General features: G+C 34.2%; 1 protein-coding gene across 1 annotated transcript; it reads right to left on the bottom strand.

The window, feature by feature from the left end:
* Positions 1–4800: 4800 nt before the first annotated feature.
* On the bottom strand, positions 4801–7040 carry LOC147282414 (imidazolonepropionase (Protein of unknown function, DUF642)). The gene is made up of 3 exons (XM_086248474.1): positions 6956–7040; positions 5916–6413; positions 4801–5464 (listed from the first exon to the last, which is right to left on the bottom strand). Exons 1-3 carry the CDS (start codon positions 7038–7040, stop codon positions 4938–4940), a joined length of 1110 nt encoding a protein of 369 aa, XP_086104600.1. The 3' UTR covers positions 4801–4937.
* Positions 7041–26737: the final 19697 nt, after the last annotated feature.

The raw sequence follows: 26737 nt of genomic DNA, 5'->3' as shown, positions 1-26737 counted from the left end.
CTACAATTCAATGATCGAAACCGTCCATATTTTAGGACATCATTCAAAAATCATCTAAATAAAAAAATGTTTATTATTAACATAATTTCAATTAGATCTGATGAATTGTGTTTGTCTGCAGAGTTCAGATAACCAAACAATTGTCTATCTTTTTTATTTTATTTTTAGGGACAACCCTAGAGGGAAAGTTTATTATTAGATATAAATATCTAAAAGTGGAAGCATGGTGGAAATTACATATTACAATTCTTTTCCCTTAAGCGCTTAGGATCTAGGTTGGATGATATATGAAAAATAAAAATAACTATTAAGATGAGAGTTTACCCTTGAAGACCTCCTTAGGATGAACCTAAGGTTGCACACATCCATGGTTATGTCTTCATTCCATGTTCATCTTCATCTTCAAAATCGGCACCAACAAGAGAAAGCAAAAGCTTTGCTTTCATGGAACTCTCACCAAGGCTCAAAGATCTCACATATGATCTCTCCAAAGAATAGTCCACACCAAGTGTGGGAGAAGGAAATATGAATAGATGGAAGTAAGCTTGGCTAATAGCTCTCAAATCCATCTAGATTTGGCATCATATGCATGGTGATGAAGATGGGTTCTACTATCTACAAGAACTATCGTCTCTCTCACAAGTTCCATAGAGGAAGAGAAAGAATGGAGAAGGAGAAAAAGATGAAACCCTAGGTTTCACACCATGAAGAATTCGGCCACGTACTATAGGTCTCTTTATGTTGTTTCATCTTGTCCATCAATGGACTAGATTCATCAATCCACTCAAAATGGATGGCTCACCTTCTCCAATTTAGAACCACAAATCACTATATTCTTATATTTGCACTACTTCCCCTAAATACTTTAATATCTCATGACTTGCCCTCATATCATTGAAAGTCAATAAGTCTTTTGACCATGATGTCATCTCAACACTTAATCATATGATTAATGTTTTAACCAATAAGCATAGTGTTTGGGTTATGACTAATGATTAACTAAATAACCATTTATATTATCTAACAAGATAACAATAATTATATTCCAAATATTAATGATTTAGTCTTAGGTCAACAAGCCCAAACTTTGACTTTCCAATGTTGACCTTCCAATCTTACTTTCTAAGTAAATTAATTAATTACGTATTAATCCTACTTAAGATAAGATTATGTCATCATGACCACCCCATTTTAATCACTTAATTTATGGACGTAATTTTGAATTGTCATCATCAATTAGTAATCAAGTCATTAAAGCTAATAATCCTCATTAGTATCTCATAGTTAAGCGTTCTCATGCTAGAGCAATACTAGGATGTGTGACCTATTGGGAAGTGCTCAACTCTCAGCCTTAGGCAATATCAATTGTCACGATAGTTGTGACCAATATACATATATTGATATTTAGCATAACCATTTCCTTTGGTCTCCCAAAGTACTAGTTTGTGTGTGACCTTTTGGGTTCTGTTTCGATTTGGTTGTATGATCACAATTAATCTAAAATTATTTCTAATTAATAGATTTTGGACTCTACAGACCAAGTTGATACATAACCACAGTTTTTGGCCTCCAAACCAAATAGAATTAGTCTCAGAATCTATTCAATTATAATTACGATATAGTATGGTCCTTCTATCAACTATGTCCGATTACATTCTAGGGTATAGAACTCATGTCAAACCCATGTCTGAATATTATCAACGTGTGACTCTAATGCTCTGGCTAAAAACTTTGCTAGTCTTTCTCTCCAGGGATATTTCATTCTATACAAAAGGTATGTCGCACACTCACATGCCTCTATATGTATGTCAATGCACCCATCGAAAATATGTAACCCGTGCTTAGTTGCGTTGGTCTATTTTAGATGTAACCCCTATACAATGAAACATACACACAAGACATTGGGGGTGTTGCAGATATAAGAACTAGTCAGTATCCATCGTAACCTCAGAGACTCCTACTTGACATGTCGTAAACGTCCATGTAGGATTCTCTATTTGGTTAAGTTCAGTGAACATGTCTCCTAGCATAGACTCACATACATGCTTAAGTGTCAATACACTTTGACATGAGACTCACCATCTCGAGTAAGCAAGCGTATGTGCTAGTCTTGATAAACATTAATTGGAATGTTAATGCGCCTAGTTAACGTTCTCTTCCTCGACTAGAAACGTTTAGAAATCTAAGTATTCAACAACATGAGTCTCAATGGCCACCTAGGTCATCATGTTTCTTCTCTTAGATTTCTGATGACGCAGTCATTCACTTACACGATGATTCTAGAGTTTCCAGTGTAATGAATAATGTTTATTCCCTATTAATGTGCATATATTTCACATTAAATGAAATATCCTTTTGAGTCCATTGGTTTTAGTATGGCTGGGAATGGGTCGGGTCAGGTCCATATCGGCTAAACAACCAACTCACCCGACCAACAGACTTTGGCCATTTTTCAAAACCGCCAACTGACCCGACTATTGTGGGTCGGTTGATAGTACGCATCCGACTTTGTCAGTTGGTTTAACCAACAATCGACCTAATTTCATTTTTTTTCCCCACAATCCCACATTCCTAATAAAGGCTACTGCCCACCTCCAATCTCTACACCTCAGTTTGCCCACCTCCAATCTCTCTCCTCACAAAGATGTAAATCGCGACAGATATTGCAGATAGAGCAACAACAATGGTGGAAACCGAAACTGCTATTTTTAGATTTTTGTGGTTTTTCTTGTGTTTTGGAAGCGAAGGAAGAGAACCCAAATGAAAGGCTTAGGGGTCTCTGTTAATCTTGATGCTTCAATCAAAAACATAGTGGGAGCTCACAAGCAAATCCCAACTTACATGAATTCCTAAAGAAGAGGTGATAGATCCACCGAAAAAGAAAGAAGTGGCGGTGATAGATCAACCTGTCGCAAGCTGACTCGTCGATTTCGACGCCAAGGGTGGTGGCATCCTCGGCCATTTCCATCTTCATCTCCATGCAGTCATGGATGGTACCTCTTTCTAGCATTTCTTTAATAGTTGGTTTGAAATCTCTAGTTGTGGTAAAATTTCACAGCCTCCTATTTATGGCTGTCAATTTCTTAACGGCATCATTGATCTCCCAATTCGCATTCCTTAATTTCTTCCACAATGAAATCCCATGCCATCTAATAGGTTTCAGCCACTTCCACTTATAACTACCTACCTATCTAACTTAACTGCAAGAGGAGGGAAGTCCAACATAAAAAAAGGCCCAAACCTCAAACACACAACCTGACCTAGCAAAAGGCCTAAAAAAATTCCTACAAAAGTCGATTGTTGTGTCAGTTTTGGGTAACCGACTATCACCTAATTTCAAAACCGACCATTGAATCGACTTTGGTGGGTCAGTTCTCGGTTACAACCGACTCTCAAAGTCGGGTTGGTATGGGTCAGTTTTTGGGTAAAAACCGACTCATTCCCACCCCTAGGTTTTAGCTTTTTATAGCATATTTCCAAAAGACCCTTAGGGAGGGACGATTCTGGTCATTGAACAACATTGTTAGGTGGAATCGAAAAAGGATATTATTACTTTTCTTAAAGTAAGGACATTCTTACTTGAAGCTCCATGTATATATATATATATATATATATATATATATACAGTTCTTAATTTTCTTAGGCGGACGTCTGCAATTTTTTTTAACTAATACCAGGCGCCGAGCGCTAGGCAGTCATTGCCGAGTGCACGACAGTGCATTTTTTCTTCTTTTTCGAGCGCTCAGCATTGATTTTTCAGTTTTATGTTATGTTTTAACTTCACCCAAAATCTCAAAGTTAATACTTAACATGTAACTTCCACAAGCCACATTCTACACCCTAGGAGGGTATGAGGTGAACTACCCATACCCTATACCCTAAAAAACAAGCGAAGGAAACAATGTTGAGCGCTGCACTCTCGGCTATTATTAAATTATATATATATATAATTTAATAATATATATATTATTAAATTATATATATATAAATATGCAAATGAGTAACTTCTTAAAAGGGACCCCTTTTTACAAGAACCAAAAGGGATCACATGATTCTGGTTATCTCACATTTTCAAGCAATAATTAAAACGTCTAATTTTTAGATGTACATTTAAAAATCATCTTTGTTAAAAATCAGCAAAATTGGAACTCAATTGACCATTTGAAGTACGGAGTTAGCTAATTAAGCTATAACAATTTGGGCTGGAACTCTTAGGCTTAGCCATGAAATACGGCCCAAAACCAAAATAAGGTGTAAACAATTGCAAAATACAATTCTTCTCTTCCCAAGTATCATAGGTGGCATCATCTTCAGCAGAGTCATGCAGTTTCTTTATCGATAATATAGCCTCACATTCCTCGGCCTGTGATATTTAAGCGAGCACGCAGTTCCCACATAGTATATAATTGGAACCATCTAATTTTTCAGGTGTGATCTGGATGATCATGTCATGGTGGTGGTGGGTGATAACATACCTACCAAAAGAACTAGAAGAACTGCCATTATCCATAGTAACAAAGCAAGAATGAAAACTGAAAGAAAATCTCAATAAGAACTGGCATTGATCAAGGTAGAGGAAAATCAATCCCCGAAGTGTGCAGCAGTGGAAAAACATAGGTGTTGGGTAAGATTGACAGCATACAAGTAAAAATTAAAATGGTGACTGCGGCAGCGAAAAAATATCGAGATATTTAAAAGTATCGCAATTTGATGAAAAAAAAAAACAAAAGTACGACTCACATGACCTATCTTAAAGAAAGTTTAGGACCCACTGTGCATTTACAAACTTATTCAAAGACTAGTACAACCCCTATGACTCAAAACATGTTGAAGAGCCAAATGTGCATTGAATTAAACAAAACACACTCGTACGTCTTTCAGGATCTTGTCTAACAATAAAATAGAACAGAGAAAAAAAAAAAAAAAAGAAGAAGCTATTAATGATTAGAGACTGGAAAAACAATGACACTGTCCAAGACAGGGCCACACATAAGACCATAGTCATGAAGCTTTGTATGGTAGTATGCACTGTAAAATGTTATTCTTGTTCTTGGTGAAATTGCTTGGAACTTGAAACTTGCAGTTTTAAACCCACCCTTGCCTTGAGATTGATAAGGAACTTTTAGGGTTTCCGTAGCAGCAAAGGCTTCAACCATCATTGACCCATGGCAACCATTCTTTGCATCTCCAATGGTGAAGGAAAGGTTGTAAAATTTGTTTGGGATGGTTCTAATGATTTGGGCAATGGCACTTTCCCTCCCAGCGACCAATTCAACTGCGGCGAGTCCGCGGGGAACTGAAAAGTGCTTCCTGTCAACGTACTTCACGGGTTTTAGGGATTCAATGATCCAACCAGGTAGTGGTGAGATTATGTCCTGTATCTTGGGAGGGAGGAGGACTCCGGTTGAGAAGTTTTTGAACACATGAGGACCATTTTCAAACCCCCCATTTTTCACCAGATTACCTGCATTGAAAAAAAATAATAATAAATAAAAACAAAAAGTTAGCGTGGCAATGCTTTGTTTGTTCATCTTGGTCCCACTTTGAATTTTATTTATTTCTATCCAATAAAATATTGTCATTTTACTTACCATATTATTTGATGTCTAAAATTTAGGTAAAGTTTGGTGATTCTAGTATATTATTGTTTCTGCGCGTTTCTAACCATTAATGCACCACATAGTATGGCAGTATGTGCTAATTAACATTTGACGATTATGATTGATGTAATGAGCACCGAAAAAAAGATAATTGCCAGAGTGTGTAAATATTCACTTATACGTACTAGTTGGTCTCACTTGTATTGCACCAGAGAAACTAACCACAAACCAATCAAATTAAAGCTGAAAGATCACAAACCAACCAAATTAAGCCACTAAACTAAGACCCAAAGGCCCAGATCGAATAAATCATACCTCTAATATACTCGAGATGAAGCATCTCCTTGATTGCAATGGCATCCAAAAGAGGCCCACAAGTGGGGTCCTCCTGAATCCCACGGTTGTGGAATGTGACCTTGACAACCTTGGAAGTAGCCTTAAAAGCCCAAGCATAAGTGTCACCCCCATCACTGCTATACAGTGTTTGAATGGAGATTTCCGAAGACTGACCAGGCACTGTGACCCTTAGCACCTCATCTTGGGCACAAGTCCTTGTGGTCCCAAAAGTGAGTGAGTAAACTGAACCTGGGTTCACAATCACATTCTGAGAAATGGAGGCCTCGTTGCCAAGCCTCACAGCATGGACCCCACGTGGCACTGGGAAGAAGAAACCACCTGGCTGGGGCCCACCACTGATGTACTCCACCAAGCCGCTGATTTCCCATTTTGGGAGTGAGTCTTTCCCAAGGATCACTGTTTTCTTTAAATTTGAGGGATTGGGTGCTTCTTCAAAGTGCCCATTTGGGAGTTCCCCTGCAAATTAAGAGAGATGAGATTGTAATAGGATCAGTCTCAAATTTGTCAAAAGGCAATCATGCTTAAGTTTATTATTTTTAATTAATATATGCACTCAGTTATCAACATGTCTCATCTCATTTTGTTATGACTCTCTTACGTACACATATGTTGCTCTACAAATTAATGTATGCAAAAAATAAAATAAAAACATATAAGTGGTAGTCTCACTTTACATCTTACAAACCAACAAAAAATTAAGAGAACGCAGATTGAAGATTTCAAACTCAGTTAATGACGTGGCAAAGGGTTGGCTAAACAAGCATATATAAAATAGAGCTCTTGCACAAGTTAAACAATCACTGTATCTCAAAAACTTAACAGCTTAACACACAATACAAAGATTAGTTTAGAAACATCAAATAGTTTGCCAACGGCAACTTTCTGCTAGCTTAAGGCAACTTGAGCCCCCCAAAATGTTGCACTGAGGGTAATGCCACTTCCCATAAGCATAAGAAAATAGAAGGAGACCAAAAATGTAGAAAAAAGCCAGTGTTTACCATCAAGATGCGGAGTAGTAGCTGAAGCATAACCACTGCAAAGAGAGAAAATGGTGAGAAAGCAAAGGAAGAGAGACAAAGCCATATTGTTTTGCAGTGGAAGAAGGTACGTGCTAGAATGACCCTTATATATAAACAAAGATAAAAAGCCACAAGTGGGAAATTAAGAATGGAAGAGTCTGCCACCATATATATTATATTATTTATATTCAAGCCTTAATTATAAAGTTGGAAAGCATAGAAGATAAACTAGCAGTCCTTCCCATGTTAAAAGGGGCACCAAATTAGCCGCGGAATGTGCCTGTTTGTCTCTGATTTTCCAACTTTAAATCTTACTTTTCCACGGACTTCTTGATGCAAAGAAAAATTGTACGGGTTGGTTCCTATCACGTGGTAGTGTGTGTGTAGTCACTAAAGAATCTAATTAAAAGATAACACGTGAAATAATAGTTAAATTTAAATTTAGACACATGCAAGGTGTTAAATTTCAAATTTTCGGCAAAATTTGGCCGAAAATTTCGATTTTTTGGGTTGTCGAAATCGAAACCCATATTTGTTAAATTTTCGGGATAATTTCATCGAAATTTCGACAAAATTTTCGGCGGTGAGATCTGGTTTTAGGTTTTGGAAGGCTAGGTTTTTGGAGAAAAATGGAGCTGTGGCAGGGGGAGATCGAGGGAGAAAGAGGGGGTGGCGGCAGGGGGGAGATCGAGGGAGAGAGAGGCGACGGCAAGGGGAGATGAGGGAGAAAGAGGTGAGGGTGGGTTGGTGTCTGGTGATGGATTGGAGATGCAGAGAGAGAGAGGATGAAGAAGAATTGAAGAAGAAAAAATAGTGGAGCGCTGGAGCCTCGGGGGAAAAGGGAAAGGAAAGGAAGGAAAGAAAAAGAAGAAAAAAAAAGAAAAAAAAATTAAAAGGTTTAGGTTTGATTGAGGTTTGGGGCCTTTGGGCAATTGTAAAGAAAAAAAATGGTTTGAGGTTTCGTTTGGCCGTTTTGGAGTTTCATTTAGTTGTTTTTAAACTCTAATATATTTCTATATAAAAATAATTTAAAATACCTTAAAGGGCCTAAACCCTAATATCATATATCATATCTTAAACAATATAGAATATAGATTATAAAATACATAGAGTTTAGTGTACAAATTATAGAGTATAAATAATATATTAATTTTATTTATTCATTATACTAATTTTATTTAACAGTATTTGTTTCCAGCGTGCATTATATTCATCTTATATCACATGAAACCTACTATATAATTTAGTTTCTTTAATATTTTTTATCAATTTAGTAGATAATATGTTAAATAAATATATGGTAAAGTTTCATTCAAAATTTCCGTATTTTGATAATAATTTTTTTCATTTCCGTCTAATTTTTGTCGAAATTTAAAAATCTTCGAAATTTTCGTTTAAATTTTCATCGAAATTTTCTTGAAACTCGAAATTTTATTCCTTGAACACATGTCATCTTTTAATTAGACTAATTTATTATTCAACACTATTACATGATAAAAGCAGTTCTATATTTCAAGAGATTCTTTAGTGTGTTGTGCGACCTCCATTGATATACAATTGGTATGTGACGTTTCTATTTCAAGTAAAAATTACAATATTTCAAAGCAAATAAAGCACATAGTGTCATAGTGCTATGCATGGTATGATTACCAATCTAGTATTGGATGATCGTACTACACACGTAGTACGATTTCCCCTTTCTAAACTTTTTATCATACTTCTCATCAACGTGTAGGTGTCTTGGAGCCCACATGAGCTTCATTGACTGCCTTGATTCGCTCCTTCAGAATACTATGCATATATTGGACCGTTTTCTCAATTTCAGGATTATTGTTTATGCAAAAGTCACATGCTATGCCACATGTTATGACCGAAAAGAAAGTAGTATTGCTTAGTTTGAAATTTAGACGATGATGCATTGGTGTGTGTGATTGATTAATTATAGTATGCACGGAAGATGTACAAGTTTGGTACAAAATTTGACTTTGATATAAAGGGTCATGTGCTGAACTTTGCTGTCCACATTGAACCAAACAAATCGGGATTAATTAATGTGATGTGTGCACTTGATTTGTGGCACTTGCTGGAGATCTATGATTGTTCATGAAGGTTGTTGTGGCAAGAATTAATAGACATCGAAAAACAGTACTGAGCTCGCCTATGAAGCACCCTGCCTACGTTGTTCCCATTTGTACTTTTGTTTCATAATTTTTTGTCATTGTTGTCCCTATAGTTTCAGCTTGTAACTATTTTGGTCTAAATCGTCGAATGAATTTATTTTCGTCCATTTTCGATTGGTCGTTTCTCGTGCTCACAATCTCTATTGAAAAACTCCATTTTGATTTGTTTATTTTCCTAAATGGCCTTTGGGTTTTTGAAGAACATTTCTTTCAGACTTCCAACTCTATTTTCGATCAATATATTTTGATTACATTATCATAAGATAGAGTGATTGGAGTTCAAAGCTTTTTTAAAATTCGCCACCAGTCATATTTTCCTAATACCTTATGTCTTCACCCATATTAAATTATAGAAAAATTATTGATGAGGCTCGAATTTTCGTAGGCATACACATCAACAAATTGTTCTTCAATCGTTTCCTAACTTCCCTACAAAATGAACAAATGAATTATAACTATCCCTTGGAGGTTATTCCTCGAAGGGCCTCCGATACCTCAGTTAGTCATTTGTGAAATAAGTAAGTTCATATGTTGGCTCAGTTATGTGTGTTACCTCGATTCTTCACCTCTGCCGAGCTTTATAGTCCTTCTCTTAGGAGTTAATCTTTGTGATTATGGAGTGAAACCACCTCTCCATTAACTGCCAAAGTAGTTAATCGAGGTTCAGTATTATCGGGTCATTAAATAACCAAACTGAATTTTTGGTATGGGCTCAAAGCCCATTACCATCATTAAACCCAAATTGAGCTCTTAAATGAGCCCAAAAATAAGCCCAATTAAATATAATGGCCCATCAAGTATTAATCCACTTATTTCACCCCATTCTTCCTACACTACCCGTCCCCTTCACCATCTAGCTACTTCCTCCGACCATAGTTCTAACCCAGAAAAAAAGAGAGCTAGCATGGCAAAATGATGTCACGTCTGCAATGGCTTTTTTTTTTTTTGGGCCAATCTTCAATGGCTTATTTTAAGTATTGTTTTTAGTTAAAAAAAATAATAATAATAGGAAACAAAATGTTTCGAGACTCATCACTCCTTTGAGCTTTGAAGTAAAGAAGGAGGCGGCCCAACCTCATGCTCTGAATTTTAATTTTGTTGTTGCTGCAACCTGCCACTGATTTAGCATAGGTAGATTGGGAAGGGTAAAATTGCTATTGAGATTTTAGATCATGTGGGCCATGTAATGAAAACACTTATTATTTTTTTTTTTTATTAATAATAATAATTTAAACCATAATTGAATATATATTTTTACAATAAAATCATGGCTAGTCGAAATTATTGCAAACCCGCCTGACTAGCATATCCATATCCACTACAGGTAACACTATTTACACCACGTGCGGTCATGCATCTCAAATAAGTAACTATTTTTTGCAAAAATAAATTAGATTTTTTTCATTATCCGATTAAACCTGGGAAAGTCAGTCCGTACTCTACGAGATTTGGGATTCCTATTCCCCAGGATTAGGAATTGTCTCATCCCGTACCATATATATATGTATATATATATATATATATATAGAGAGAGAGAGAGAGAGAGAGAGAGAGAGAGAGAGAGAGAGAGAGAGAGAGCAACAATTAATACAAGTTGAAGAAGGGAATTATAGCAACAAGTTTGAGAGCGACTTGTGATATATGGCTAGTAGTAGTAACCCTAACACTAGCACTCCAGCTTTGTATAAAGATCATGGAGGAAATCATCATCATCATCATCATGCTATGGAGCTGATGGTGAATGGGCCGCGGATGATGATGATGAATGTGCCGCCGGTGATGATGAACGTGCCACCAATGATGCCGGGGTATGAGTGTCTTTCCCAATTGTATCCGCCGGGCTACAGGTTTTGTCCTAGTGATGAAGAGTTGATTCTTAATTACTTGGCCCCCAAAATCTTGAAGAAGGCTCTGCCCGTCAATAAAATCATTGACATTAATCTCTACAACTACAACCCTATGCAACTCGCAGGTTTGTCTATCTCTCCCTTCTTAATTTCATTTAACTTTCTTTGTTTCGTTGTTTCTACAATTATATATGTTTTTTGTTTCGTATCCAAACATTTTTTGTTAGAGCTTTAGGGCTTATGAAGAATAATTGGGGTTTCAGGGCTTACGTCATTTATAATATTCAAAGATTTATTTTGAGGTTTGACAAAACAAAAAAGAAAGATTTATTTTAATTGAGGATTCGAAATATAGATTAGCACTGCCCTTAAATTAATTTGTAAGGTTAACTAAAGCAAATTACTGCCCAAACTTTGTATTATTAGGAAAAATTAGAGTTTAGTCTTTCTAATGCATTTCTTATTTGGAAAAAAAACCATATGGTTTTTTTATTTTCTAAATAAAACCCTTGTTTTTTCTAAATAAAGCTCTTTAATCATTGTCTTGTCAAATAAATATGTCATTATTTTTTTATTTCTTGAGGGTATGGAGTACGAGTTCACCTCATACCTTCCTAGAGTATAGAATAAGATTTGTAGAGGCTGCATGTTAGGTTTTAACTCTGGGAGCCCAAAATCTCAAAGTTAAAACCTAATATAAAGTCAAAAAAACCAGTACTTGAGGAAAAAGTAAAAATGTACTATCGAACACTCGAAAATAGCTGTCGAATGATCAGCGCCAGGTATGTGTGAAAAAGAATAGAAACTAATTGACCAATATTATGTAATATACTAACATAGAATAGTTACAATATTATTGGACTTTAGTTAGAATTTTAAAAATCATAAGGCTTTAGTCAGTAAATTGTAAAATTAAAGGACCTGTATGAAAGTCTCCCTAATTAATAACTAAAAAGATTATCGCATGTTAAATATGCAGAGAATCTAGTGAGATGTGGGTTAATTTACAGGAGTTAATTAAAAAAATAGTTCATAAATTTTACTCCGAATATCAACTTAAACTTTTATTTTAGAATTCTAGAGTACATGAACTATTATAAAAGTATCAGTTTAGTCCTTAACTTTAAAAACTTTTATTATATTTTCCGTCTAAAACACCCATGTGATGCGCAGATGACCCATATTTGATGGGTATTTTCGTCTTCACAATGCTCTATCCCTTCGCTAATGTCTCATCCAACCTTTACTCATTCATTAGGCCATTAACTATGTGTTGGTACGTTGCTTTCTTATTCTTCCCAGTAATTTTGAAAATTATTGTGTAAGGGCTGGATGAGATATTAATTGGAGAAGGGGTAGGGCACTGCGAGGACGAAAATACGTCTAAAATTTGGTCACGTGTGAGGTACATGTGTGTTCAAACGGAAAAATGTAAAAGAGGTTACACAAAGGACTAAATTAAGTGATACTCTTGCATAGTTCATGGACTCCAGAATTTCAAAATGAAATTTATGAACTAAAGTAATACTCTGAGTATAATTCATGGACTATTCTAGAATTAACTCAATTTACAATTGCCATAAGATCCTTACATTCAAAGAGAGTTTTGTTTAGGAAAATGCTATTTGCCCCAACTATTTTTGCCAACTTATGTGTCATCAATTTATTTGACAGGATTTATCTTTTTATTTCTTAATGTTTTATTATTTTTTTTAGAATCTAATATATGAATATTATATAAGTTGGAAAAAAAAAAGTTTGGAGAAAACGCTAAGACAAATAGCATATTCCTTTTCTTCATTACTGTGATAGAGATCAGAAAACTATTCCCAATTATTAGCTAGTTCAAATAAAATGAAATCTTCCCTAAAGATGAAAATATGAATTACTATAATTATTTTGTTATTGACAGAAATGCACAAATCGCGCGAAGAGAAAGAAATGTACTTCTTCACCCCAAGGGATAAGAAGTATCCAAATGGCAAGCGTCCGAGCCGTAGCGCTGGTAATGGATTCTGGAAGGCAACTGGTGCAGATGTACACATCCAACAAAGGGGTCGCACAATTGGGATCAAGAAGGTATTGGTCTTCCTTTTAGGGAAACAAAATGACAAATTAAATAAAGCAGACAAGACCAACTGGATTATGCATGAATACACAATTCCCACAAGGAGAAATTTGCCAAGAATAAGTACGGTTCCAGGTGACAATAGGGTACGTATATGTATGCATGCATATATGTATGTTTTGTGCTTAATATTCACTTATAATATTCTAGTTTATGTTTGCACCAAAAAGAAAAAAGAAGCTTAATTATGTTTTTACTATACCCATAGTTTCAACCGATTCTCACTTTATCATTCAAATCTTTATTTGTCCCACTTTATCACCAACAACTTTTCATCATGTCTCAGTAAACCATTTTTCTTCAATTCCGTCACCCAAACCATCAAAACTGCTAACGTGCCATGGATATTTTGGACTTTTCATCTAATTTCAACCATGTCAAGTAGGTTAAAAGTTGGATTTGTCCATGCCATATGGCTGAGTGAGTGTTCATGTGGTCAAATTTGGTGAAAAGTCCAAAATACCCATGCCACGTAAGCATTTTTGACGGCTGGTTGACAGAATTGATAGAAAAAAGTTTATTGGGACATGTGGGGGACAAATAAACATCTTGGTGATATAATGGGAATCGAGTGAAACTATGAGTGGTAAAAACACAAATAGGCAACAAAAAAAAAATTGTAATTCATGCCTTGAGTTCAATCTCAAAACCATTGAGTATAGCTCGAACTCTCCTTTGAGTATTTCTCAAACCTCCTTGAATAGTTTTTTCAAGTAGTAATACTCCAGAAAAGTTTGAGCACTACTCATGAAAAATTGTAGGGGTTAGTTAGGTGGCCGGTTTTCAAAATTTCCTTGTTTGTACTAATTAGTAGTTTTAATTTATTTTTATGCATGCAGTTAGATGAATGGGTTCTATGCAAGGTATATAAAAGTAAGATATCTAAGAACAAACCAAATGAAAGCAATGAAGCGAACACTACAATTTCATATGAAGATGAGGTGATGTCGTCATATCAATTAGAAGCTCATGAATATTCTGATGTGCCAATCTACAACAACAATGGTGCCTACAGCAGCAACATGTTTCCAATCTACAACATTAACGGGTTACGAGAATCGAACGATGAGGACGAGTTGCCTCCATTGCCGGAATCCGTCGATTTCAGCAGCTGGCTAGCTTGATTTCGACGACCTCAACCGGCAGTCAATTGAATATGCACAGCCACTCAACTATGTGCCCGGCAGCTCTAAAAATCCAACTCCTTGACTTGTCTGCAATATTAGACTTAGTTTGGTTATATATGTTTTTAAGATGTTATAATGGTCGCTTGTTGCGCTAATATTTCAAATTTTCTTTGATACTTTTTTTTGGGTAACCATTGATTTTTCCTTGATACTTTGGAAATTTCTTTAATGTGACTTGGTTTCTTTTAGTTTCTCTTTTGGGTGATACTTTTTAGATATTTTTTTTAATTCTTACTATAATATTTAGAAGACCATCATTTAATACTATATGTTTCTCTAATAGAGCTAAAATTTACTTGTATGAGTTCCATCTCTATTACAAAATGTGGTACCTCATGTTGAAAAAATGTGATCTCTTTAGCGTTAATCTTCTATTTTAAAATCTAGATCATTTATTAATGATCCATCCGCAGAGAAGCCCGACCAATATAGGTACATTACTATTTTAATTATTGGAGGAATTCTTGTTTAATTGAAGATGAAGAATTGTTATTTATAATTATTAAATTTTTAGAATTTAATTCTCGAATAAATTATTAAGCTTTTGTACTTCTGTCTGTGCCAGAGTTTTCTTATCTTGGGATTAAGTGCATAAAGGTTAACTGGTAATTAAAAAGAAGAAGAAAGAGAAGGACTAGTTGACGTTTAGCCCAATACCTTTCTAATAAACTTGGGCTTGGCCCAATCCTCATCGTTGTTCAAGCTCTGTTTAGGTTGACCCACAATAAAGCGTAGAAGATGGCATGGGCTGCCCAAACAGGCTACTCAGCAGTTTTCTATTTTTTACTTGATCTGGGAAAAATGAAAAGGCCTTAAACTTAAAACCAAACAACATAAAGTGAAGTGCCGAATTAGTTATTTATTTACTGATATTTTTCTCAACTTTGTTAGAAGGAGATCTAAAGTTCAAATTCTTTCTCTTGATTAAAATAAAAGGTACAAGAAGAAGAAAGTAAAGGGCTCAATTTTCATACATTACACAACATTACATGTACTTTTACTATTATAACAGGGGCCAATGGGAAAACTGTGAGATGATAAAGATTGATGGGATCGTTTTGTTTCTATGTTCTTTTGATATGACACACTTCCAAAATCCCATTATCCTTTGTAAATTATATACCCTTAAATATAATTAAAGATCACATATTCATATGCAAATTACAATGAGATTTTTTATTTCTAGACTAATTAAACATATTTCTGTATAGAAAGGTTACATGAACATGAATGACAGAGTGAGATTGGAGAATATATGAATGTATGAAAGGGGCAGCAAGGGAGATAAAAAAGACACTGGTGCCCTAAAGAGGTGAGACAATCCATGATGCAAGGGTCATGATGCATGTCTAGTAAAGGGAGAGCCCAATCTCAATGAATTGAGATTCCACAGTGAAATCCCATTGCTTTTTGCAGTACTCCTTTTTTTGTGGTCATACTCATATGGATGACAATCACCTAAAGTGGGGCTCCCCACACCATCACTCATGCACATGCCAATGGTTGAAGGTGGGGGGTGGAGTCATGTCCTCTGAAAGTTAAAAAAAAAAAAAAGGGTGATTAGCTAGGGGAAGGTGGGATTGTCTGTGTTTTCTTCTTTTTTCTTGCCTCTATTTTAGTTGTTTCCAAAATCCATAGTACATCAAAGAGGATTTTGTTGATGCAACCACAAATTTCCTTTATGGTGTGTTTGGATGGAGAAAAAAAACTTAGAATTTAAACAAAACTCAGCATTTAAGAAATTACATGCTCTAATTTCCTTGTTTGGGTCCATAAATATAGAATTTTGTAAATTCTATGTGGAAAAAAACTTGGGATTTGAAGGCTGTAAATTTCAAGTTTAAATTCCACCTAAATTGGTGTCATTTTCAAAATTCCAATTTTTATAAAATAAAAAAAAAGTCGTGTCTTCCAATTACCTTGCCAATTAATTACAATACTACCACCACTACCACCACCACCATCGTCACCACCACTGCCACCACCACCGCCACCTCCGCCGCCACCATCACCACCACAACCATCGACACCACCTTCGCCGCCACCACCACCTCTGCCACTACTACGACCGCCACCGCCGCCACCGTCACCACCACCACCACCGACACCGCCACCACCACTACCACTGCCAGCTGCCACCACCACCAACACCACCTCCGCCGCTACCACCACAGTCGCCACTATTGCCACCACCGTCGCCGCCACCGTCACCACCACTGACACCGCCACCGCCACCACCACCACCACCACCGACACTGAGACCGCCGCCGCCGCCTCCATCACCAATGCCATCACCACCACCATCGCTGTTGCCGTCGCCACCACCATCACCATCACCGCCAATGTCGCCGTTGCCACCACCTCCAATACCCCAATTTTTGCCACCACCATTTCTCCCACCGCCCGTGGGCCATCACCCCTACTACCATCGTCAACTTACCACAAACATCATTTTTATTGTTGCCACTATCACCATCACTCTTTTATAAAACTATTATAAATTTCGTATTTAAATTTCATTATGATTACATTTATCCAAACAAGAGAATTTACAAATTCTAGAATTTTAAATCACGTCATTTTTAATTCCGTCATTTGTGAATTCCTTAGTAGTTTCAAATTACTTCATCCAAACGCACCATTAGACTCTGCATGCTTCCTCACTGAGGACCCATCCATATGAGTATTATTAATATTTAACAAGTAGGCCCATGTTTTTTATTTTTTTTTTAAATAAAATGACACATAAACATATCACAAATGTAAATATAGATAAACAATTCTTATGTTCCATTAAAACTTAGTTTGATCATTTAAAAATGTACTTCATATATACATCTATATTATTATAAAAACAAAAAATCATATCTTTGTCAATATATTCTATTATAGAAAATGTTTTATTACTTTATGCAATTTTAAAAACATGATAAAAAATTGATAATTGTAGAAAACCTTTCGGCCACTCACATGCCTCGTTTTCTCATTTCCTAAACTTCGACCACATTCTTCTAAAATCTTTATCATATTTTATACGTATTGCATGTATATAAATCACTACATGTGTGTATAAGCTAATTCTCAAGGTTTTGATAGACTAAGCTAGCTTATATATAGAAGAATACTCAAGGTTTTGATAGACTAAGCTTATTCTCTTGGTTTTCTTTTAAAATAACTCTTTTTTCGTTACAAGGTTCATCAGAAAACAAACCATTTTTCTAAAAATTTGGTAGACTTACGTATTCAACCAAGATATCTGAACTTACATCATAGCTCGATTTCAACTATAGCACAGTTTTGAAATAGTTCAAAACAGGTTAGGTTTGTTGAGAGAAATCCTACATTGAAAATATGAGGGTCTTGCTAGTGGCTTATAAGGATTTGGGCTACTCCTCTCATTGCCAATTGGTTTTGGGATGGATGCTTAGATTTCTTCATGGTATCAGAGCAGGTTATCCACGTGATGCGCCTAATGGCCACACGTGCTCCCACGTCACCCAATATAAATTGTTCACGTGTTAGACTTAAATGACGCCACACATGCGGGGGTGTGTTGAAAGAAATCTCACATTGAAGATGTGGGGGCCTTTCTAGTGACTTATAAAGATTTGGGCTACTCTTCCCATTGTTAATTGGTTTTGGAATGGATGCCTAAATTTCTTTAAGGTTAATTTTGGATTTTTTTTTTGGTTTTTTGGTTTTAAAACAATGATTAATTAGGTTTTTTAATGAGTATATGCAAGCAGCTAGGTCAATTATGTTTTGAAGAAGTGGGCTGTGGACACCATCCTCTTTTGTGGACGAATCCTCCCACACCATCTTAATTACATTACATGGTTGTATGCCACCTTAATAGTGTTATGAATGCTTTCTAGAGCGATCATAAACTTATATAATATATTAACGAAGTTAACATGATGCAATCTGGCAAGTAATCCAAGTTTTCATGCTTATAGAATTATAGACTGGAGTACTTATAAGCCATATGAAAAAGGCACTCCATGAGTGATCGATCGGTGCGCTACTCATGATGCCATCATCACTCCTTTTGATTTTTGTATGAGCCATACCCAATCAATACAAGCATAGGTGCCATCTTAGCCTAATCCACAAGATATGTGATTCTTTAATTTAGTTTTTTAAAAAAACCTAAAGTTACAAAGGGAATGCTAGCTACCTTATTTTCCGATCTTCTATTTTATTATTCTCATTATGTAGTGTAGTCTCATGATTGAAATCGTTTGGACATGTAATTGTTATCAAATTAACAAATGATGAGTCTAACTGTCACTGAAACCGTCTGTTTATTTGATAACTGATACAGTATCAAATGATTTCAAATTTAGTTCATTTTTCATAAAAATGAGCTTTAAAGAGTGATCTAAAAAATGAATGAGTCTGATTATGAGACTACATACATTACATAATGAGAATAATAATAAAAAATATTAAAGTTAGATTAAAGCTAGAAGAAGGTAGATCGAGAAAATAACTAGCATTTCTCATGTTATAAGCTACTCTAATAAAAACAATTTGTATCTTAATTAACCACTCTAGTATCCCCTAATTAAGGATCCATTGATGGGAGTGGCTGAGCAAGCTAGAGAGTTAGATCTTTAGTTAAGTGTTATGGCATTTATCAGTTATTATTTTAATAAAACATTTGTCATATTCTAACTTTCTAAGCGAGCAAAAGACTTCGCAACACTCAAATTATTTACACAATTACACCGCGTAATTGTTGTGCTTAAAGTTTTATTTCAAATCTAGTACGTAATCCTCAATCCCTGCACAATTCCCGCCTTGATTAGGTTTGTTGTTGTTTCTCTAATTCCTTTTTTATTTGGTAATGGAGTGGTTTGGTGTTGATTTTTTTTTTTTTTTTTATCTTTACAATGATACATATATAAATATAACGACTCATTAAATCACTATATAGTTCTATAAAACCAATATGAATAAAATATATTGCCAGTCCTATTAATAACAATTTATTTTTTTGGCCAACTATTAATAACACTTTATTTATTGCATTTTATCATAAAGGTGGGGCCTTTTTAGAGAGATTTTAAAGGTGTTTTTGATGTATATGAGGAATATTGTATATTACCACCTTCCACAACTTTCTCATTTTCATGATGTAAACGATTTTATAATGTTGTTTTCTTTTTATTTCTTAATTTTCTTCCAGGAATAATGTTTTTTTTTGTTCTTTTTGGTAAACTAGGAGTATAATATTGTCTTTACTCTTTTTTACCAAAGTTAATTAAATGTAGAAGAAATATTTTCCTAGGCCATGTGACTTTAATTTGTGACCTTTTCATCTATGCTTTAAGCCTTTGTATCACATATAATATGTAGTTGTGGTTAGCCCAGTCCTGCAGGCTGCAGAGTACAGACATACCCTGTCCCTACTTGTCTTGGAGATGCCATGCACACCCCTTACCCATTACTGGGGTCCCGTACACCCTATGAAATTATTCATTTTGGCCCCCCCCTCTGTATTTTTTTAAATAGTTGGTCCCTCCCTTTGCTTGTTTTTGTAGGAGGATGAAACTATTTAATGTTCAAGAGATATGGCCATATGGGTACTCTCAATAATTCGCAAAATTACAAATTCCTGGGCAGAAAAAGATGATGTTGCATCCTTTCTAATTATACTGAAACATTGTAACTATATATCCACCTTCACTATTAAAAGTTTAAAACTATCGATCTTTATTATTATAAAGTCATGTACCTAACATCTGATGAGGACTTAACTGAGGGATTCTAATTACATTAAGGCATTGTAACTATATATTAATCTTTATGGGTAAGGTGTATTATGGTTTTTTGCCTTTATGGAGGTATTCTGATTATATTAAAACATTCCAACCTTTTATCTTTATTATTATAAGGTCAAGCCTTAGGTCACAAATTTCATCATAATAGATATTTTCTAGCTTAACAAAATTGTTCAAACGAGGAACAAATGTTGAACAACTGTGAGGGACAACATATAATGACTCGTTAGATTAAATTTGTAAATATTAAAATTGGTAACTTATTGACTTATTGTATTAATATTTCAACCATTGAATGCAATAACGTTTATTAATACTAAAAAATTATCTCTTAAAAAAATAGTATTATATATACATAAATATAGAAGAAGCGTTTATTTGAAGTAAACAATAAGCTTCTATTAAGGAATTTCTTGAATAATTATTTAAGGGATATATTGTGAAGTTCAGTTCACATTGTAATTTAATGATGGGCGTACTCTATCCTTTCATCACTTTATTTTAAATTGTTGAATATTTAATTAGGTGTGAGAGAATATGGTATTTGTTATAGAATAAAGAGAAATGTAGAGAACATAAGAGAGAATTAGGGAGGAATCATAGTGTATTTCTCATTCACATAAGGCCTTTATTTATAGGCTCTTGGATGACCTGAGATAGAATTGGACTCCTCATAATTATCTATACAATTGCTCTAGATAATACATGAGATAAATATTGAACATGATAATAGACAGCCACATAATTAATGATATTTACAACACTCCCTCTTGGATGTCCATTGAATATGATAGTTGCCTCATTAAAAACCTTACTAGCCAAAACCCTATGGGAAAAAGACTAGCTAAGGAAAAGAGTACAATCTTCATGTGTTTCTGATAGATATGATGGGCGCACGACACTGCCTCATTAAAACCTTGCCAGGAAAACCCAATGGGACAATAACCTTGGACGAAGGAAAAAGAGTACAATGTTTGATGGCACGCTCCCCCTGATGTTGATATATTTCTTCAATCAGTGAATGTTGCCTCGTTAAAACCTTGCTTTGAAAAACCCAATGGAACAAAACCAAAGCGAAGGAAAAAGAGTGCAACTTTTGCAATATCACTGCTACAATGTTGGATGTGCTTTGCCTCATTAAAACCTTGTTAGGAAAAACCCGATGGGACAAAAACCTAATCGAAGGGAAAAGAGTACAACATGCAAAATGGTTGGATGCTCCCCCTGATAACAATAAGCTTTAATTTGACTGGCTCAATAATCCAGCAAATAATGATATCTCACATCCCATCTTCTAGAGGGTGGAGTTTGACAATGCCTGTATGAACATGGCTTCTATACCATCAGGGGTTATATGTTTGTCATCATATATTGAAATCCTGTTGAGATTGGAGCAATACAAACAAAATATAATTCCACTAAATAAAGTGGTTAGAAACAATTATCTCTAAAAGAGAAGAATTATTATGAAAATACTTTGAGTATTGGAAAAATGACACAATCACCGATGCTATATTCAGTCTATTGCATTGTGTTTAAGTTGAATAAGGCACATTAAGATATGGTGCTTCTGGACCAAAGATCTTTCTTACATCTTCCTTAGGAAGCAAGTAATCATTCTTAGTGCCAATAGATTGAATAACCGTTGGGCATAAGAATTTCACTAGTACAGTACTCGATCTGCAGCTCGAGACACTATTTTCATTTCCCAAGGTTATTTATATCAAATCCTATAATCAAGCATTCAATAATCTTATGAGCTCTTCAGGAGCCTCAATTAATTCATAACTTTATTCAAAAGTTTGAATATGTTGCAACAATTTCTGAATTCGGGTTCTAATCAAAGTACTCAATAAGGCAATTTTAACCATATTTATAGTGTTAAGGTTGAGTACATATTTTGAGCTTCAGGCTCTTTCAATCCTTCAAGGATTTGCTTCAAGCACATAATATTTTATGGCACTTTCAATTTGGGATTTGACTTAGTCATTTGTCCTATATCTTGTAGGAAATCGCTTCTGGCGATATGCTTTAGGCATTTCATAATCTTTAAAGGTTTTTCTCCATATGCAATGAACACATTAAATTTACCAAATTTGTTAAAATGCGGTTGCATCTATAACAGGAGAGTATATAACCACAATCCCATGTTTCTTTAGAGAAACCTTGTGCCATTATAAATAGTGATTTCATTCACTTTATTTCAAACACTCTATAACCTTCAGGGTTAACATCTTTGATGTTTGAACTATAGGTTCTCATTATTCCACGTTTATAATGATGTTCAATTCTACTGGAATTGCCTCTTTCCAGTTTGGCCAATCATTTAATTTTGTCGACATTTATAATAAACGTGGTTCCACATTATTATAGCCCATGATGATATTTAGTAGCTACTATAAACAAAATATATCATCATTATATCAACGTCTCACAATTCTCATTTGCATGCATTAGATATAAATATATATATATATCTTTGTAATTGGTACACATGCCTTTTCAGGGGCTTTTATAGTCTCTTCAGGGATGTCATCTCTTCTAGGATGATTTGTGTACAGAATGTGGATCTTTAAATTTAATTAATTGGGCTTGTGTGGACCATTTCATATACTCTCCACTTCTAGGGAGCTAAACTTTGGAACCTATAGATTTGTCACGCTTCAGGCGTGCAATAAACCATTTTCTGCCAAATTGATGGACTACCATGTTAGGACATCAATCCATGTTGGCATGCATATATAAATCTTCTATACGTGACTTTGCAGTTTCGTTGAATATATATGCATCTAGCTTTCAAATAAATGTATTCACTAGATTTGCATTATCATTCATATCTCATTCGCATATTGAATGGTATGAAAAGACTAGTATATGCATATTATGATATTTCACGCCGTTCTTCAGGAACGGTCATTTCTCTCCCTAATGGCGGGAAAATTTTCATAAGTGCATATATAAAATTCAATAGAGTGAGTGGTTATACAAACTCAAATGCTTATATAACTTCAGGTTATATAAAGACGAAACATAATTAGGTTTGCAATGCACATGTAGGTATATGAAACTTCTGGTTTCAAATAATTCTTCAACATCTAACTTCAGGTTATAATGTGAATTAATAAATTAATTATGAACAACTATGAACATATATACCAATTTGTTCTAAATTGAAGTGATGAAACTTTAAGTTTCTATACAAAATATAGGTAGAACTTCAGGTTCTTGAATTTTGTGTAAGCACAGAACTATAAGCTCTAATGAATCATATGAATAAAGACTTTTTGCTTAATCTAAACTTAATCAAGAACTTCAAGTTCATAAGAAAAATTATGGAGTTATGAAAATTTTGAGTTCTAAATCATGGAATGATAGATCAAAGAACGTCTGGTTCAATTTGATTCTATAACATAGAGCATGAAAATCAAGGAACTTCAAGTTCTGACTTGATTAAGTAATGCACATTGAACTACAAATTTTAATCAATTTAGGTTCTATCGCATCTTCAAATTTCATCCACTTCTGATAAATAAACAAAATGTCAAAGAACTTCAGGTTCTTATTTGACTGTTTAATGTAGAACTACATGTTCTGATCATATTTTTCGAGAACTTCAAATTTCTCAGGTTTTGAGTAAAACCAAGGAATAAGGAACTTCACGTTGTATACGTTAGAATATCAATTTTTTTATAAGTTTGATCTCTCCATTCCGTGACAGGAGGCATAAATACAGTACATATCAAAGATTTAGAACTTCAGGTTCTATATAAAGAAAATGATATAGCCAACTAGTGTACATAATGGAAAGCATTAATTACCAATGTACAACATCTAAATTTATAGATATGAACTTCTGGTTCAATCAATATTGGCAAATTAAATACAAATAATATGTTCTCATGTATTCCCAAAACCTCAAATTTGGAGTAGGTTAGAACTTCGGGTTCTAAATATTTGCTCATCAAGAGTCGTAACATGAACATCATGTCACATTAACATATTTCTGAAACTTCAGGTTCCAGATTCAAAACATAGACTTAAATTTAATTTAAAACTTCCGAATCTAAAATGTTCGAGCTTTGAACTTTAGGTTCATATTTAGACTTTAAATCCTTATTTTCCTAATGTATGTACTATGTTAGAACTTCTGGTTCTTAACAAGATTCATATATTTTGAACTTCATGCCAAAATAATTTGCTCAAAACTTCAAGGTTGAGGCTGCATTAATTAGAATTTCAAGTTCAAAATGAAATCTATACTCGAAGCTTCAGGTTCGATGTTTAGGACAACATGTCCATAAAAATAATAATGCAAAGTTAAGAATTAAAATAAGGAAATAAATAGAGCGATTAAATTAAAGCAGAAATTGTAAAACATTGCATTAAAATAAACTATGGAAACTTCTGGTTCCAATAATATGAATCAACAAACTTCGGGTCATGATTTGTATATAGAGATTGAGAAACTTAGGTTCTCATTTAATTACACGATTGGATAAAGATTGAAGAACTTCGAGTCTTTATTATATATATATAATAAAAACAAGACACTTCAAGATTATGATTTGATCACATGATAAGAACCAAAGAATTTAGGGTCCTCATAAAATGGAAGAACTTCAAATCTTCGTATGATTAAATGATTAATCAAAATCAAGGAGCTTCATGTCCTAATATAATATGTGATAATTGTCGTGTATATCATATATAAAGCAAAATTGAGTGCTCAACAATATCAAGACCTCAATGATCGAATATGTCGTATTTGCACTATCATCGAACGTGTACTTCATTGCATATTGTTTCAATATTGACCAATCATCATGAAACTTCAGGTTTCGATTGAGTCATGAAACTTCAGGTTTCGATTGGATCGTATGATAAGGAACTTTAGGCCTTAATCTCATTTATGTATGAATAATCATATATTCAGTGCGTAATAATATAGAATGGGTAGTGAAATATAAACATAATTAAAATAATACTGACATTAAAATTGCATAAGAAAATTCATATAATATAATCATATTAATTATGAAACTTCAGGTTCATAATATTATGATCCATAAACTGTAGGTCATCAATTTTGATATATTCGAAACTTCGGGTTCGAAATTTTGGTACCCATTAGAACTATGGTTCTCAAACTAGGTATTGGAAATTTAAGACTTTTGTATGGATCAAGGAACTTCAGATCTTTATCTTATTTAATTGTATAACATGCAATTGAGGAACTTCAGGCCCTCAATTTAATTTGATGATCAAAGAACTTATGGTCTTGATCATTTTTGTGATAATTAAGGATCAAGCAAAAATCAATTCTGATATGGTTGTTAAATAACATAATAAGATAATAAGGTATCCAATTAATCAAATAGAAAAGGTAGTGCTCATCCTGATTAACGAGGAGGAAGTGATTAAATTACAGCACCCATATTATTTACAAGAGTACACATATGAATAAAATAATGATACAAGCTAACAATCATAGCTTTCTAGTACTTTCCGATGAAATTATATATATGAAGGAAAGCTTTTAAGCTTTGCAGGATACCTCTTGTAAATAGCTGCATCCTATACTTGTAATCATCTCAATTTAAGAATATACAAAAGTCAACAAAGAAATATAGATAAATATCAAATAAAGGATATACGTGTATAGATCATAGCTTTATAGTATATATCCAAGAGATCGATATGCATAGAAAATATATTACAAGTTAAGAAAATTCTTGAACTTGTAGATTAGACAATACGACCCAATTAAAGATAAATTGTCTTTCATCAAGGGTGAGAAACGAGTCAATCGATCCCATTCAAATAGAGAACCATATAGGATATATAGTATGTGATTATAATTATATCACATGCCATTTAAAACCCCCGGTGCATTAAATGAAAGGAAGAGCAATATATGATTGGAATTGAAAGACTTCAGTCGAGTATGTATTATATATGAATAGCATATATGTGCATATGATTTGTAATACTGAACACGAGATCAATCTTGGAGTAGAATTTAAATGTAATACCCACATCGCACAATCAAAGTTAAACATCGTTCAAGTTGTGCATATCATGGTGGGTTTGCATAATCAAATAAAAAAGAGAATCTACATATCAAACTGCAAGCTTATGAAATAAAATAAATCTCTAGATCAAGAGTATTGGACATTAGCAACTAGGTTGCTCCATATGACTCTTAGTATAAAAGAATAGAATATAAGAGACTTTCGTGCTGATAACGTGTTATAGAATAAAGAGAAATGTAGAGAACATAAGAGAGAATTAGGGAGGAATCAGAGTGTATTTCTCATTCACATAAGGCCTCTATTTATAGGCTCTTGGATGACCTGAGATAGACCCTTAAGGTCTCCTATTTTACAATAAATTGGACTCCTCATAATTATCTATACAATTCCTCTAGATAATACATGAGATAAATATTGAACATGATAATAGACAACTACATAATTAATGATATTTATAACAATATTGATAAATTAAATAGGTATGAGTTGAATTAGAATTATGAGGGTGGGTAGACGACATTACCTAACATATATGCTAGTTTTGTGGGTCAAACAGAAAATGCGCAGCTTCTGACACAAACAACACAAAAATTGTTTCCCT

Source organism: Dryas octopetala, chromosome 6 (assembly GCF_963921425.1).
Source record: "Dryas octopetala chromosome 6, drDryOcto1.1, whole genome shotgun sequence".
Taxonomy (NCBI): domain Eukaryota; kingdom Viridiplantae; phylum Streptophyta; class Magnoliopsida; order Rosales; family Rosaceae; genus Dryas; species Dryas octopetala.
This window is presented reverse-complemented; position numbering and strand designations above follow the sequence as displayed.

What these genes read in the sequence shown, in the direction of transcription:
- LOC147282414 (XM_086248474.1), bottom strand. Translation starts at nt 7,040, where the DNA reads ATGGCTTTGTCTCTCTTCCTTTGCTTTCTCACCATTTTCTCTCTTTGC. An exon ending in TACTACTCCGCATCTTGATG is followed by an intron (nt 6,414 to 6,955) that starts GTAAACACTGGC and finishes CTTAATTTGCAG; the next exon opens with GGGAACTCCCAAATGGGCAC. An exon ending in TCATCTCGAGTATATTAGAG is followed by an intron (nt 5,465 to 5,915) that starts GTATGATTTATT and finishes TTTTCAATGCAG; the next exon opens with GTAATCTGGTGAAAAATGGG.